We start from the raw sequence: 17,053 nt of genomic DNA on the forward strand, positions 1-17,053 counted from the left end.
GGTTCAAGACCTGTCTGTGCTGCTGTCTTGTCAACTCCTATGGCAATTGTAAGGCCCCAATGGCCTTAGGAGTTGGCATGACTGCAGAAACAGATCTGGGACCAGGAGACCTGATTCCAGAGACTGAGCATGAAAATACAAGCTAGATAATGTAATTGCATGTACTCTCTACCTGCATGTAGGCTACATGGTATAGCCCACACCTAACAGTAACTCCTTATCTCTGTGCATTAATAAGTGATGAATTGGGAGTGAGTCAACATGGTGACTGGCTGTATTTTTTTTCTAAGTTTTACTTCCCTCCCTTTGAGAAGTTCACTAGTGGTCACGTGTGCTTGAGGTTGTAGTGCTGTTGGTTTAGTCATAGGAATTAGAATTGAACTTTGTCTGTTACTGTTGAGGCTAGGGGAGTGAGGAGAGAATAGGAAGTGAAAATTATTTTACATTTTTTTGGAGGGTGAACTTCAACTTTAAGATAGTTCCAGAGAGCCTATCGGTGTAGAAGGGTGGTTGCTGTTGACAAAATAGGTTTACGCTTGAATAACTGGTTAAAGAGAAAGTTAAAATGACGCGCGCTAAGAGGATATACGTAAATGCTTCTTGGCACACAAAGTAGAGTGATTACAGGTGAGCGGAACTGTTGTTTATGACCTATCCAATATAAATAAAAGCAGCATTTTTTTCTTTGTTTACATGTGAGTCTACAAGAGAGGTCACTAAACTGTCTGTTAATCACGATGTAGCCAATGTCTACAAGCCTGTGTAATTGGGCAACTGAAAACAGGAAAGGAGAGATCTAATTTGTTTTTTAAACGAGCAATGAAGGATTATTTTAATAAAACATGTTTAAGTTTCACAAAAATGTAGGCATATATGCTATAACTTTATTGGGGAGAAGTACGTCTACACTACCATGTTCTTATTTTCAAAGACCGAATAGAATTAAACGTTTTAGCTAATAACATGTATTTTTTACTAAATAATAAAATACAAAATGTGTATGACGAGTTTGTGCTACAAAATGAGTGGCCTATAGGCTAATAAACATTTTGTTGTTTTTTCAGAGACAAGTATTGAAGGTCCAATGTGCAATGGAGACAAGCATTTCCTTGTTTAATGCTATCCAAAATACTTACCTAAATTGAGGAAACGAGAAAAAGTAACTAAGTCAGGCAACATGTATAACGGCACCAGCATCAGAGAGCCGACAGACAACTCGGTGACACATTTCCAACCCCTGCAAGACGGAGGCGCATTAGAGTCTGGATCTGAACCGAATAATAATGGGCAAGACTCCCATGTCAAGCAATCTGGACAGGCCAACGTCTTGGACCGCTTGTCTAGAGCTGGATTGCGGGCTTTCCCTGCCAGTGTCACTACTGCTTCGGCACGCAGATCAAGGCTGCAGAGACAGCCAGAGGTGTGTGACACCAACAGTAGCTCATCCGAGAGAGGCTCGCTCACACCCGCCATGCGTAAAATATACTTGAAGGACTTATTATTGAACAACTCGTCCAGTGGATTTGCGAGTGTTCTATCTTCAAAAGGTTCCGGTGCGTCTTCAAGGGAGATTGGTGAGGAGGAGGTGGAAGGTTGGGCTCTGTGCCCCATGGAGCATGCATGGATGTTGTCTGTTGTGGATGGAAACTATGAAACCATCATGGACTTTCTTTCCGAAGATTCCAGTCTACTTACCAGGAAAGATTTTGTCAGTGGGTTTACAGTGCTACACTGGTTAGCCAAAAGTGGCCAGGATGAGACACTAATACAATTGCTAAGGCATGCTGAAAAGGAGGGGATTCCAGTCAACGTGAATTTGAAGGGCAGTGGGGGGCTCACCCCACTCCACGTAGCAGCTATGCACAGTCGATACATGGTAATTAAAATTCTAGTCGGTGCGTTCGGTGCCAATATCGATGCCATGGATTACAATGGAAGGAAAGCGTGGCAATATCTGAAGGGCAACGCCCCTGAGGAGATGAAGGAGCTTCTTGGCACTTGGGATGATGAGCACCGTAGCGTGGGTCAGCGGAACACTAACAACAGTGCCACACTAGTACCCAAGTCAGAATTAAGTGATGAGGAGAGACACGATCCAGTCTACTTTGATCGGACTCGAAGGAATGACAGCTGGCGCGGCTCATTTAAAAAGTTGTTCGCTCCATTCATGTCATTTGTGAACAAAAATTAAAGGTCAGACGGTCACATGTTTCCCCACGCGAAATCAAGCGTTTTCATCATGACTCATTGAGTGAGCATTGTTTGTAAATACTTTTACGCACCCCTAGGATGGGCGAAAAACTGATTATGGGCTGCAGTGGAGCAGTTTTACTTTCATCTTCAGAATGTTCTGTATTCAACAATTGACATTAAATACACTGTTATATTTGCCGGCATTCACGCGTGTGCTCTTGGTTTCTACACCGAAAGAGTTGTTTATCAACACTAATTTTGACACTTCCTGCAAATTATGGAAGCATAGGTATAGCAATTGCTACAGAACTAGAGACATGTTATATTCTCAAATACAGCCGATCATTCTAAAAATGAACTTGTAAAGTAACAATTCTGCTTAGGGTGTTATGGTCGATTATACAAAGAACACTAGTCTTCGCTTCAATTACACACGGGTTTCTTTGGATTGAACATTTAATAACATTGACTTGCGCCCATGTAAACCCATTCCTAATTAAACTAGATTGGACTTTCAATAGTAATGTGTTTAAGTCAGAATCACTGATCAATGCATTAGCCTCACTTAAGTGTAGTGCATTTGTAGGTTTTTAGTGGACAAAAAGGCATTTCGCCAGCAGAAAGGTCACAATTCTCCCCCTGGTGGTTAAGAGTAGAATAACCTGACCATTCCATATTTTACATTTTGGTTTGAGCAAACAATTCTGAAGTGACAGGGTCACTAGCCAGTCATTTAGTCAACTTATCATATGCCCTGTGACCCTACAGTGTAATGCCTTTCTATTATCAAATGTAGATCTTTGCACTAATGTCCACTCTATCAAAGTAGGTAACACCAATGAAACATGGGTGGCAAATATTGGAAGCTTTCTACATTTTCATTCAAGCATTTCCAGAGTAAAGGATGTATTGCAGTTTCCCCAAACTCAGTCCTGGGGACCCTCAAGGGGTGCACAATTTGTTTTTTGCCCTAACTACACAGCAGATTTAAGTAGTCAACTAATCATGAAGCTTTGAACCAGTAGTGTAGTGTTATGGGCAAAAAACTAAATGTGCACCCCTTGGGGTCTGCAGGACAGTTTGAGAAACACTGATTTATTGAGTTTTGAAAACACTCACATGGCACAACCAAATCTAATTTATCACAAATCTTTTATTGTCAAACACGAGCATAACCAGAGTATCTGTACAAAAAGACTGCTGTTCCAGATAGTATGGCTTCCTCTCCAGATCAGGGCCCAGCAGGTGGAAGATGCTGGAGATCTGAAGACCTGTGCATTTACAAGCCCAGCTTGGTCCTCCTCCAGTGTCTCCTCTTGGAGTTATACCTGGAACATTGAAACCAGGAATGATTTGGACTGATAATAGAACTACCAATCAGTCTCCATGGTGGCATTAGTTAAAACATTTTTTTTTTTTTTAAGTTTCTCGGTATTAAGACAGTTTGTACTTAAGCTTGTTTCTACACAATAACTTGGCAGACATCCAAGGAGTCATTTCCATATGCCCAAAAGCAAAGGAAATGAGGTTGAGGTACTGCCAATAGATTTCATCCACAATGGGGATGTCAGCCCCAATATGGTTGAAAGACAAACTTACTATTGGATAAACAAGAACCACATTACTTCAGTAGACAGCTATGATACTTATCTCCATTGCTCTACTAAAAGAGAACAGTCACAGGTGACGTGAACTCCAAAGTGGAAGGTACATTTAATCATTAACTATAATTTTACTAAATACGTTAACTTATTTTTAACTGCATTGTTGGTAAAGGGCTTGTAAGTAAGCATTTCACTGTAAGATCTACACCTTTTGTATTCAGCACGTGACAAATACAATTTGATATTGATTTGATTACTCTCAGCAGGATTAATGACACCACTCCCACTGAATGGAAGCACTGCAATTGCAGACCTGCTTTAGATCGTCATATCGTGCATTCAGCACCAGTTACACCGTACAGAGGGAGGCTAGGCAGATAACACACATACCTGATCTTGTTGCCAGTCTTCATTCTGATCCACTGTGGAATTGGCCTGTTCTGCTTCTGCTTCTTGGCGAGAAAGCGTTTGATCCTGAAAGTCTTGTGGGACGACTGAAATGAAGAGATGAGCCATGTTAACTAGCTAAACCTGCATTTATTTAATCACGTGCCAGGCGTAACTGACGTGTTTTTCTAGCTAACCCTACTAGCTAGCGTTTCGCACTTGTTACCGGTTGACGAGTAAGTAGAAACGTTACAATTTTGACATTTATGAAAATTAGGTTAGTGTGACAACTTATTGCTGGCAGGTCTGCTTACATAACTTATGTCCATTTTCAGTAAACACCGGCTTGGTTCACACGATTCTAAAATGTAATTTTCTAAGGACTTAATACTACTATCGGAGACAATATAAAGTATTTCGGTGTGGCCGTAAAAAACACTATGCGAATGATATGAAAAAGTACGGATTTCACTTAATTGGACAAGGATGTTATAAGATTTCAACTTACCATTTCGTGCACAGTCCTTACACCACAATGGCGGAGGCCGAAGAGAAAGAAGGAGGGGAAGCGGTGGCGATGTATGCAATCTGAACCAATCAGGGTGGAGAAAATTCTTGCGCTGCGCGCCCACAGCGCCATCATGTGGATCCCTTCCGCATTGCATCAACATGATATCTGTACCACTTGTAAAAAGTACGAGTTATGGTTTTTCTCTCATGAAACTATTTACAGTACATACCAATTTGGAGTAATGAATAAATCCCATACACAATTTAGATCAAAACATTATTTATTTCGGTCATTTTTCACTGTGTTTAGCAAGGCTACATCAATTATGAAAGAAACAGAAAATGTTTATTCCAATTCGAATTTTGTTAACCATACAGTAGCATTGTTTATGTATGAAGATGCATATATGTATGACGGGGAAGGCCACAGGTTAAGGTTAATAGTCACCCATTGGGGGTTCCATGTAGTCTCAAATCAAGGCATTGCTCAGTTTAATATGTACAATGAAATGGCTATTTCATTCTCCCGAATCGGTGAAATAATATAACTTAATATTGTATTATTGTTTTGTTACCTGTACAGACTATTTCTGTTGCTTATTTGAAAAACTAGATATCAGTCTTGTATACGTGTTTGATTGTTTGTCCCCATGACACTGTAGACGCGGATGCCTATTTCACTAACTCAATATCCCCAGAATGAATCTAACGTAACATAAATTAATAACAGATTTGAAGAGTTTTTGCCGAGGATGTTTCAGTTGCGCGATTTTACATCTAAGGTGTTTGGTGCAGTATTTCTCAAGTAAAAAAAACAAAATCCACAAGGTGTTGTCTTACGCAAACGAAGTCGGCGCTGCTGGGCAGGTGTCTCATTGTCTATGCTATTGGATAAAGCGCAATTACTGCAGCTGTTCACCCCATGTTAGTGGGCAAATGGTCATCGTCAAACAAAAACCCAAACCTTAATTTACCCGTTATAGACGAGACTGACTTTATGACCAAATGTATCCAATTTACACGTTGTCCATTTTGACACTAGAATAACTGTTTGACTCATATCGATGCCACGTAGGCCATCTTCAAAGGGATTCGTTGCTTTTTAAAGGCAGTCGCTCCTTAAATGTACAGAGTATAAACCTAAAATATGCCTAAAAGTTAACAAAATAGATTTTAATAGATGCAACAGGATATCTTTAAATCAGTAATCTCCTATACTGTTCCGAAAGTAGAGAATGTTGTATTATATGTGATAAAAAGAGAATACACAACCAATCAGGGTGAAAGCCTATTCAATATAGGAACCGTGCTTTGCAACTGTGTAGCACAGACTGTGTACCAATACTGTAGTAAGGTCACTTAAAATTCATGTGGTCCTAGAAAGCTTTGGCTTTGTCTCGTTGTGCCCTTTAATCAAACTCTCGCAAACATTAAAAGGAAGTGCTAACTTTCCCTTGATTTTCTTCAGAAACAAAACTAAGAGGGGCACATTCAGGCACTGAGGGGGGCACCATGGTCACATCCCTGCCTCTGGTTGTGAGTGGGAGGACGGGATGTGGCTCTGCAGGAGCCTCTCTGGCACCAGTTTGCTTGGCTCAGAGCAAATCTCTCTCCCTCTCCTCACTCGTTTTATCATTTTTTATTTGTGGTCATTTTTTTAATCATTCATCTCCCTTCTCTTGGGATCTCTTGCTCTCACTCTCCGACTTTCTCTCCCCAGCATGAGATTCTGCTCCTCCACCACCTCGAGCTCCTCGGTTCCTAGCACCTGGCTGGTAAAGCTGAATGGCAGGCCGATCCTGATGCACAAGGGAATAAAATAACTATGGTTAAGAGACAAAAAACATTGACAAAAGTATTCAGGAATGTGATCAGATCAACATTAGGTAATCAGAAGAAAATGGTATAAAAATAATAAAAAGTATCCCGATTACCCAAAGTCAAAACATCAGGTCAGAATTATTGATTGATACAGAAAAAAATGTATATTTGACTACATTCCAACAAAGACTGAAGTTACTACCTTGTTTCTTAAACGATCTCTTTTAGCCTTCTCCTCCCTCAGTGTTTCTTCTGACTTTTTAGGCTTATCGGTATGGCTTGAAGTATGGCTTACAGAGTCTCCTGCATTCTCGCCCTTTCTCTTTTCCCAGACACGATCTCCTTTCTCCTTTTTCCCTTCGTCCTCTCGCTTTCTGTATGAGTTCTCTCCGTCGTGCCGTTCCCTCCTCCTTCGTCGATCCTCATCCTGTCGTCTGATGCGCTCCTTCTCTTTCTGCCGCCGTTCCCTCTCCCTGTCTCGTTCTCGGTCCCTGTATCTTTCTACGTCTCTCTCTCTGAAGTCTTTGTGTCCATCTCTATGTCCCTCTTTGTGACCATCTTCATCAGCTCTGTGAAAGACAAACACATTAACATGAATACAATATTAGCCTTAAGGATCGGACCCTTTTTTTCAAATTTTCGCCTAAAATGAAGTAGCCAAATCTAACTGCCTGTATCTTAGGACCTGAAGCAAGGATATGCATATTCTTGATTCCATTTGAAAGGAAACACTGAAGTTTGTGGAAATGTGAAATTAATGTAGGAGAATAACACATTAGATCTGGTAAAAGATAATTCAAATTAAAAAACATGCGTTTTTTTGTACCATCATCTTTCAAATGCAAGAGAAAGGCCATAATGTATTATTTTGGCCACTAGATGGCAGCAGTGTATGTGAAAAGTTTTAGACTGATCCAATGAACCATTGCATATCTGTTCAATGTTTTATCATGACTGCCAAAATGTGTCTAAAAGGTTTATTACTACATTTAAGTTCATAATTGTGCACTCTTCTCAAACAATAGCATGGTATTCATTCACTGTAATAGCTACTGTAAATTGGACAGTGCCGTTAGCTTAAATTCTTGTTAATCTTTCTGCCCATATCAGATATGTCTATGCCCTGGGATTTTTTTTGTTACCTACAACCTCATCCTAATCACATTAGCTCAACCGTCGCGCAGGGAGACACACACACACAAAACACACACACACAAAACACACACCACCACCACCACCCCCCCCCCTATCCTGAATGCAGGGACAACTTACTTCCGTGATCCCCTATCCTCCCTGGTTTCATGGTTTTGGCGCTTCTTCATATCAGAACCCCCAGGAGCTCTGTCGTCTTTCATCTTGTCCTTCTCAGGTTTCTTTGACTTCTCTTTAGGCTTTTCCACATCCACGTCATCTCCCCGGTCTGGTTTTCTCAGGAGCTGAACAGAGACAAACGCATTACCAACATGAAAAAAGCAGTTTGTGTATTTCTGCTACAATCGATTCGGGATCCCCTGTATCATCACGCAGTTGAGTAGTTTGAAAGGATTCCTCCTTTCCATACCTTGATTTTTGGCTCCTCCTTTGCCTGGTCTTTATCTTTCTCTGCAGATTTGTCTCCTTTCTTAAACTTCTCTGCTTCTTTGCGCTTCCTCCTGTCCTCCTCCCTCCACTTCCGACGTTCCTCGTCCCGCTGGCGCTTCCGTTCCAGCTCTCGTCTTCTCCTCTCCTCTTTCTTTTCCTCACGGATTCTCTGACCACCAGCAGTCAACACCACATGAATAATCTGTCCAGCCTCATATACCATGCAAGAGAAGCACAGCTAAAATACATAGATTCCAAACTGGCTATACATACCTGTTTGTTCTTCAAGAAGTCCAAGAGGGGAGTCGTTTTCTTAGCTAAAGGCGGAGAAAATAAGCAAAATTATCTATTACTGAAATACCCCTTTGGCAGACTACTTGATCTCACATTAACACTCATCTAGCGTGTTTCAACTGGCTTGGATTTCAACCAAATGGAACCAGAAAATGTTTACCGCCATGTTTACATACCTACTAGCTCCTTTGTTTTCGCCTCTATTTCCTCCAGTAGAGTCTCAGGAGTGGATGTAAACTTTTCATCATCACCATTATAAATCTCCAGGAATTTCTTGTAGTCAGCATCTAAAGAACAAAGTGTCTCAGTGGGACATTACAGCTAGAGGATGTACACTGAACAAAAATATTCAAATGCAACAATTTCAAAGATTTTAATTGAGTTACAGTTCATATTAGGAAATCAGTGAATTGAAATAAATCCATTAGGCCCTAATCTATGAATTTCACATGACTGGGAATACTGATATGCATCTGTTGGTCACAGATACCTTTTTAAAAAATGGTAGGGGCGTGGATCAGAAAACCAGTCAGTGTCTGGTGTGACCACCATTTGCCTCATGCAGCATGACATCTCCTTTGCATAGAGTTGATCAGGCTGGTTGTGGCCTGTGAAATGTTGTACCACTCGTCAATGGCTGTGCAAAGTTGCTAGATTTTGGCGGGAACTGGAACACGCTGTCATACACATCGATCCAGAGCATCCCAAACATTCTCAATGGGTGACATTTCTGGTGCGTGTGCAGGTCATTGGAAGAATGGACATTTTCAGCTTCCGGGAATTGAGGACAGATCCTTGCGACATGGGGCCACGCATTATCATGCTGACAATGGGCATCAGGATCTCATCACGGTATGCCTGTGCATACAAATTGCCATCGATAAAATGCAATTGTGTTCATTGTTCGTAGTTTATGCCTGCCCATACCATAACCCCACAGGGCACTTTGTAAACAACGTTGACATCAGTAAAAACGCTCACACACGCGACGCCATTTGCCCAGTACAGTTGAAACCGGGATTCACCTGTGAAGAGCACACTTCTCAAACGTGCCATTGAAGGTGAGCATTTGCCCACTGCGGTTGGTTACGATGCCGAACTGCAGTCAGGTAAAGACCCTGGTGAGGATGACGAGCACACAGATGAGCTTCCCTGAGACAGTTTGACAACTTGTGCAAACAGTTTCATCATCTGTCCCGGTGGCTGGTCTCAGACGATCTCGCAGATGAAGAAGCCGGATGTGAAGGTCATGGGCTGGCGTGGTTAGCTTCTTGATATGCTACACATCAGGTGGATGGATTATCTTGGCAAAGGAGAAATGCTCAGTAATGGGGATGTAAACAAATGTGTGCACAAAACTTGAGCGAAATACGTTTTGTGCACGTACGGAACATTTCTTTTATTTCAGCCCATAAAAACATGGGAACAAAACTTTACATGTTAAGTTTATAATTTTGTTCGGTGCATTTGGAAAGTATTCAGAACCTTTACTCAGTACTTTGTTGAAGAACCTTTGGCAGCGATTACAGCCTCAAGTCTTCTTGGGTATGACACTACAAGCTTCGCACACCTGTATTTGGGGAGTTGCTCCCATTCTTCTCTGCAGATCCTCTCAAGCTCTGTCAGGTTGAATGGGGAGCGTCGCTGCACAGCTATTTTCAGGTCTCTCCAGAGATGTTAAAAATCGGGTTCAAGTCCAGGTTCTGGCTAGGTCACTCAAGGACATGTCCTGAAGCCACTCCTGCATTGTCTTCGCTGTGTTGGAAGGTGAACCTTCGCCCCAGTCTGAGATCCTGAGCGCTCTGGAGCAGGTTTTCATCAAGGATCTCTCTGTACTTTGCTCCGTTCATCTTTCCCTCAATCCTGACTAGTCTTCCAGTCCCTGCCGCTGAAAAACATCCCCACAGCATGATGCAGCCACCACCATGCTTCACCGTAGGGATGGTGCCAGCTTTCCGCCGGACATGACGCTTGGCATTCAGGCCAGAGTACAATCTTGGTTTCATCAGACCAGAGAATCTTGTTTCTCACGGTCTGAGAGTCCTTTAGGTACCTTTTGGCAAACTCAAAGCGGGCTGTCATGTGCCTTTTACTGAGGACTGGCTTCCGTCTGGCCACTCCACCATAAAGGCCTGATTGGTGGAGTGCTGCCGAGATGGAAGAACCTTCCAGAAGGACAACCATCTCCACAGAGGAACTCTAGAGCTCTGAGTAACCATTGGGTTTTTGGTCACCTCCCTGACCAAGGCCCTTCTCCCACGATTACTCAGTTTGGCTGGGCGGCCAGCTCTAGGAAGAAAGAGCCTTGATGGTTCCAAATTTCTTCAATTTAAGAATAATGGAGGCCACTGTGTTCTTGGGGACCTTCAATGTTGTAGGAATTTTTGTACCGTTCCCCAGATCTGTGCCTCGACACAATCTTGTCTCTGAGCTCTACAGACAAATCCTTCAACCTCACGGCTTTGTTTTTGCTCTGACATGCACTTCCAACTGTGGGACATTATGTAGACAGGTGTGTGCCTTTCCAAGTCATGTCCAATCAGTTGAATTTACCACAGGTGGACTCCAATCAAGTTATAGAAACATCTCAAGGATGATCAATGGAAACAGGATACACCTGAGCTCAAGTCTCATAGCAAAGGGTCTGAATACTTATGTAAATAAGGTATTTGCAAACATAACTAAAAACCTGTTTTCGCTTTGTCATTATGGGGTATTGTGTGTAGTTGATTATATACATTTTTTATTTTAATACATTTTAGAATAAGGCTGTAACACAAAACGTGCAAAAGGTCAAGGGGTCTGTATCCAAATGCATTGTACATGGTGTGCAATTGCAACCAACCATATAATGACTAATGTAACATTTTCACCTTCATCGATTGTTCCACTTTTGGCATCCTTTTTCTTACTCCTTTTTTTGGCAATCTTTTGAAAAGGAGCAAATTCAACAATGGCTGGATACTCCTGCCCTGTTGAAAACAAAGGGGCAACACTAATACACAATTCACTCAGAAGTTGCTGCAATGTAGGCTTATATTGTGTGGTTCTTATTAGATGTCAGTCTTATTTTTTTTACCCCTTTTTCTCCCCAATTTCGTGTTATCCAATTGGTAGTTAGTCTTGTCCCATCGCTGCAACTCCCGTACGGACTCGGGAGAGGCGAAGGTCGAGAGCCGAAACACAACCCAGCCGAGCTGCACTGCTTCTTGACACAATGCCCGCTTAACCCGGAAGCCAGCCGCACCAATGTGTCGTATGGAAACACCGTGCACCTGGCGACAGTGTCAGCATGCATTGCGCCCGGGCCGCCACAGGAGTCTCTACTGCGCGATGGGACAAGAACCTCCCTGCCAGCCAACCCCTCCCCTAACCCAGACGACGCTGGGCCCCATGGGTCTCCCGGTCGTGGCCGGCTGCGACAGAGCCTGGACTGCAACCAGGATATCTAGTGGCACAGCTAGCACTGCAGTGCCTTAGAACACTGCGCCACTCGGGAGGCCTAAAACGCCAATCTTTTAATGAACTGAAATGAATCACACCTCTATTATCAATGAACACATATCCATCAAACCGGTCTCTGAAAAGGACAATATCTTCCTGATTCTTGAAGTTGATGTATGCTCTGGCGAAGACGTGGGGGTACATGCTGTACAGGAGAAAAGCTAAGTAAGTAACCAGGGTACCAAATATGTGATTCTGACAGACAATGGTAATCAACAGCAGACTATATGCACCTGCTGTCATTGGAGAAAAATTCGAGGTAGTCCACTTCTGGAAGTGGCTGCAATTGATCCTCCAGTTCCTCCTTGGTTATGCTAGGAGGCAGACGTCGGATAATGATCTGTGGAAAAACAAGACACTCAAATGTTAGCCAACTTATCAACTGAATATCCGAGCCTTCAAAGCCAGATGGTTAAAATAGCAGCGTTGGTTTTTAGCTAAGTATTGGTTAAGTTAGCAGGCTCACTAGCTAAATACACATAACAAAAATATAAACGCAACACGTAAAGTGTTGGTATCATGTTTCATGAGCTGAAAAAGATCCCAGAAATGGTCCATACGCACAAAAAAAACATTTCCTTATTTCTCTGTTTGCGCACAAATGTATTTACATCCCTTTTAGTGAGCATTTCTGCTTTGCCAAGATAATCCATCAACCTGACAGGTGTAGCATATCAAGAAAGGACTAAACAGCATGATCATTACACAGGTGCACCTCGTGCTGGGGACAATAAAAGGCCACTAAAATGTGCAGATGTCACAACACAATGCCAGATTTCTCAAGTTGAGGGAGCAGGCAATTGGCATGCAGACTGCAGGAATGTCCACCAGAGCTGTTACCAGATGAGAAATTAATATTACATTTACCATAAACTGCCTCTAAAGTTGTTTTAGAGAATTTGGCATTATGTCCAACCAGCCTCACAACCGCAGACCACGTGTATGGCGTTGTGTGTGCAAGCGGTTTCATGTCAACGTTGTTAATAGAGTGCCCCATAATGGCGGTGGGGTTATGGTATGGGCAGGCAGGCATAAACTACGGACAACAAACACAATTGCATTTTATTGAAGGCAATTTTAATGCACAAAAATACCGTTGGGAGATCGAGGCCCATTTAAGGTGTATGTGACCAACAAATACATATGTATACCCAGTCATGTGCAATCCATTAGGGCCTAATGAATTCATTTAATTTGACCGATTTCCTCATATGAACTGTAACTCAGTAAAATCAATGAAATTGTTGCGTTTCTCTTTTTCTTCAGTATAACTTAAACATCTCTTCAATATGCGACATTCAAAAGCTAGCTAACGTTAACCAAGTTCAATTACAAAGGTTAATCACGCCAGCTCTACTAGCTAGCTTGCCAGCAATACAGGAGTAGCTAGCCTAGTGAAATCCATGTAGCTAGCTAACATTAGCTATTTTGCCTTAGCTAGCTAGGTGGCTAATGTTGTTAGCTGGCGTACCTTCGTCATTGCTTCTTTCTTCTCCGGCTTTGGCTTCTCCGTTTTTTCAGTATCTTCGCATTTTATCTCCATAATTTTCTCAATCGGACGAGTGTTTTCCTTGTCTTCTTTCATCGTTATACCATAAACCTGTTGCAATCTACAGTCCTGTATCAACTTTTTTTACTTGCTTGTTTGCTAACGATTGTTGATTGGCTTTTGGGAGACCAAAGATTATGGATATACTGACAAGATACATCTCTCTACGCCCTAACAATGGGAGCCGTTGTCCACAAAGCGGCACGGCGGGCTATCTAGCTCCCGCCTATCCTTTCTTTGGATTGGTGGATACATCTCATTATTGTAATCATGCTTTAATATTCGACGAGGGTTGTTGACGTCAACTGCCTGTATTCAATTGAGATGCGATGCTACTAACCTCGTAACATGAATATGCATAGCTATTTCGAGACATCTCCGATATAAATTGTTTTTCTCACAGTTGCCGGGATGTTACGTGTCCTACTTATATCAGTACACTCGTAACAACTTAAGCATCACGAAACTTATATTCGATCAAATAAACCTCACGTAGCAAATAAGCCATTATTTTGGGGGGGAGCAAATTCGACACTCATTGACCTCCATTGAAACACTCATTGCTTGGTGGGCGAAACGTCGAAAAAACGTCACCTGCTTGGAGGAAGACCGCCGAGTTGGGCCTCTCTCTTCCGCTTCCGGAATTGAACGGATGACCGTGAACTTTTCAGGTCGATCGACATTTTGTTAGCAATTTAGCAAAATAAACTGTCGTATTTGGCGTGTCTGACAAATAAAGGCCTTTGTCACTTGCGTCACCCACATTGCAGCTATGTGGTACGAAATTCTTCCCGGTCTCGGAGTCATGACTGTTTGTCTTATCCTTCCTGGGGTTTTCACTGCACAGATCCACAAACTCACTAACGGGGGGAAGGTGAGAGATATTTGCTTACCGATGTGTTGAATGACTGCAATAGTTAGCTAGCTAAATGTGAAGTTTTGAACTGGTTGAAGTAATACCATTAGCTAGTTCTATATACTAAATTAGCTATGCTAACACTTCTTCTCTTTGACTTTTAGGAAAAGAGAATCGCCCGGGTTCCATATCAGTGGTATCTGATGGAGAGAGACAGACGTGTGTCAGGAGTGGATTTGTATTACAAATCGAAGGTAAACAGGCAATGAATTCACGTTTATGCAATAACGAAGTACTGTAACGTTATATTATTAGTGTCTGTCAGGCATTACTTAGGCCTACCTAAATCTTTCTCTTCTTTACAGGGACTTGAGAATATCCACTGATCCCAGATCTCACCTATAGAATGGATTTCTGTCAGAATTCGTTGTACATTAATAAAGTTATGTATTGTCTGAATTAATCAGTTTCTTTGTGTAGTTACTGCTGATTACGTTGAAAACCTTATGAAATAACACATCAGGTTTACAGAGTTTTGAATGTATTCAATAGACAATTTGTAACTACTTTCTATGGATCCTAAGGAATTGCTCCCATTCACTGATATCAGGGGAGGACAGCTAATAATAATGGCTGGAGCGAAGGGCATCAAACACATGCAAACCATGTATTTAATACCATTCCACTCCAGCCATTACCACAAGCCCCAACTGAGGTGCCATCAACCTCCTGTGACTGATATTCATAACATGTTATGTCCTTCTGATGTATGGTTCTAGATGACCCTAGTTGCTTGACTGGGCACTTACCAGGTCGTCTTTACTGCAGTCATGCTGCACATATCATGTGGTTCCTGAGATGTTAAACACTTGAAAGGAATCACATTCAGTATTCTCAAAGCATAATGATATCTGAAAATCTGTCCAACATGACTGCATCAAAGATGTCCTGGAACACAGCCTATCATTGCATTCAAGGATTGGCTTAAGGGTGCGTTCATAAATTCACTCTGGCTATCTACTCTGATTTCAGAGCACTTTTGAGTGTGCTAGAGCGCAGAATAACTGATGAATTTACGAACGCTCAACACCCGTTGAATATGGCCGGTGTCAGTAAACGTCGGCATTAAATTGTTGCCAGCAGCACCGTTACAGTCACCAGTGCTCTGGATAACATGAAAACAACTTAACCAGCTCTGCTAGGGGTAGTCAAATGGTCAGTCAGATTTTCTGTAATTTGTCTGGAAGTAGCTATCAAGCTAGACAGCTTGGATGCTTGACTGCTGTTGTGAGGTCAGAACGCTCGGCTCAACCCTACTCCTCCACCAGAGCATCCAGTGCACGCTCTGAGCGAAACGCTCTGAATAACGAACAATCTGACAACACACTGAATTTACGAGCGCACTCTGAGTTGCAATCTTGCACTCCAGATTCAATTTACAAACTCACCCTAAGTAACCTGCTCCACAGACACACTGATCTACAAATCTACCATACACTCAGCATTGTGCCATCTCTGTACATAAGAGACTGGTGGTATTGAATTTCAAGGACATCATAAGTTTGTTCTGCACAGTAACCCTTCTAATAATCTCTGTTGGCCTATGCTTTGGCTGAGAGTTTCCATTTAAAGTATATTTTCTCATACATCTCCCCCTTACGGTTTCCTTGAAATGCAACACCACCAGTGGCCTATGTACAGAGATACACTAATTCTGTACAAATATAGCAAAACAAATTTGGTTATTGTAGGGTAAAACCATGAACTGGTCTTTTACCACCAAACATTTAAATGTTGTTTACAAGATTAATGGCTTGGTTTGGTTTTCAGTGCTAGGCCTTTTCCAGCAGTTGGGCTACAGCGAACGAAACAGTATGATACTTAATAGAGACATTTGCAATATTGACCCCAATTTCCTTCGGCTTCCTAAAGCACATCGTGCCAAAGCATTACAATTCTTCCAGTCTAGACAGACTATTTGTAATGACTGAGGCCAATGCCTGTTATATAAATGCACAGCTCCTTGGCATCAAGGTTTAGAATTATAAAAGATGAAACATTTTGATCAAGATAGAACATAATAATCTATACTGAACAAAAATATAAAACACAACATGTAACATTTTGGTCCCATGTTTCATTTCATGAGCTGAAATAAAAGATCCCAATCATTTTCCATAAGCACAAAAAGCTTATTTCTCTTACGTTTATGCACACATCCCTGTTAGTGAGCATTTCTCCTTTGTCAAGATAAGCCATCCACCTGACAGGTGTGGCATATCAAAAAGCTAATTAAACAGCATGATCATTACATTCTAAAATGTGCAGTTTTGTCACAGCACAATGCCACAGATCTCTTAAGTTTTGAGGGAGTGTGCAATTGGCATGGTGACTGCGTTAATGTCCACCAGAGCTGTTGCCAGAGAATGTAATGTTCATGTCTCTACTATAAGCCACCTCCAACGTCATTTTAGAGAATTTGGCAGTACGTCCAACCGGCCTTACAACCGCAGACCATGTGTAACCACGCTAGCTCAGGACCTCCACATCCAGCTTCTTCACCTGCAGGATCGTCAGACCAGCCACCCGGACAGCTGATGAAACTGAAGAGTATTTCTGTCTGTAATAAAGCCCTTTTGTGGGAAAAACTCCTTCTGATTGGGTGGGCCTGGCTCCCAAGTGGGTGGGTCTATGCCCACCCATGGCTGCACCCCTGCCCAGTCACGTGAAATCCATAGATCAGGGCCTAATTAG

General features: G+C 42.1%; 4 protein-coding genes and 1 non-coding gene across 7 annotated transcripts; 2 read left to right on the forward strand and 3 right to left on the reverse strand.

The window, feature by feature from the left end:
- Positions 1 to 334: 334 nt before the first annotated feature.
- Positions 335 to 2,396, forward strand: LOC106604443 (ankyrin repeat domain-containing protein SOWAHC). Its single transcript, XM_014199059.2, has 2 exons — positions 335 to 627; positions 1,065 to 2,396. Exon 2 carries the CDS (start codon positions 1,178 to 1,180, stop codon positions 2,189 to 2,191), a length of 1,014 nt encoding a protein of 337 aa, XP_014054534.1. The 5' UTR covers positions 335 to 627; positions 1,065 to 1,177; the 3' UTR covers positions 2,192 to 2,396.
- A 930-nt stretch (positions 2,397 to 3,326) lies between these two features.
- rl39 (60S ribosomal protein L39) lies at positions 3,327 to 4,839 on the reverse strand. Of its 3 annotated transcripts, none has more exons than XM_014199025.1 (3): positions 4,693 to 4,839; positions 4,188 to 4,291; positions 3,327 to 3,521 (listed from the first exon to the last, which is right to left on the reverse strand). In XM_014199025.1, the coding sequence occupies exons 1-3, from the start codon at positions 4,825 to 4,827 to the stop codon at positions 3,473 to 3,475; spliced, it is 288 nt and encodes a 95-aa protein (XP_014054500.1). In that variant the 5' UTR covers positions 4,828 to 4,839; the 3' UTR covers positions 3,327 to 3,472.
- Positions 3,989 to 4,117, reverse strand: LOC123743260 (small nucleolar RNA SNORA69). Its single transcript, XR_006770068.1, has one exon. It is a non-coding gene; the product is annotated as a small nucleolar RNA SNORA69 (small nucleolar RNA).
- Positions 4,840 to 4,957: 118 nt separating the features above from the next.
- upf3b (UPF3B regulator of nonsense mediated mRNA decay) lies at positions 4,958 to 13,671 on the reverse strand. Its single transcript, XM_014199058.2, has 10 exons — positions 13,366 to 13,671; positions 12,128 to 12,234; positions 11,933 to 12,039; positions 11,264 to 11,362; positions 8,567 to 8,677; positions 8,370 to 8,413; positions 8,077 to 8,265; positions 7,788 to 7,951; positions 6,718 to 7,084; positions 4,958 to 6,493 (listed from the first exon to the last, which is right to left on the reverse strand). The coding sequence occupies exons 1-10, from the start codon at positions 13,477 to 13,479 to the stop codon at positions 6,356 to 6,358; spliced, it is 1,440 nt and encodes a 479-aa protein (XP_014054533.1). The 5' UTR covers positions 13,480 to 13,671; the 3' UTR covers positions 4,958 to 6,355.
- A 180-nt stretch (positions 13,672 to 13,851) lies between these two features.
- On the forward strand, positions 13,852 to 14,762 carry LOC106604444 (NADH dehydrogenase [ubiquinone] 1 alpha subcomplex subunit 1). The gene is made up of 3 exons (XM_014199060.1): positions 13,852 to 14,317; positions 14,464 to 14,553; positions 14,665 to 14,762. Exons 1-3 carry the CDS (start codon positions 14,216 to 14,218, stop codon positions 14,683 to 14,685), a joined length of 213 nt encoding a protein of 70 aa, XP_014054535.1. The 5' UTR covers positions 13,852 to 14,215; the 3' UTR covers positions 14,686 to 14,762.
- The last annotated feature ends 2,291 nt before the right edge of the window (positions 14,763 to 17,053 follow it).

Source organism: Salmo salar, chromosome ssa05 (assembly GCF_905237065.1).
Source record: "Salmo salar chromosome ssa05, Ssal_v3.1, whole genome shotgun sequence".
NCBI classification, from domain to species: Eukaryota; Metazoa; Chordata; class Actinopteri; order Salmoniformes; family Salmonidae; genus Salmo; species Salmo salar.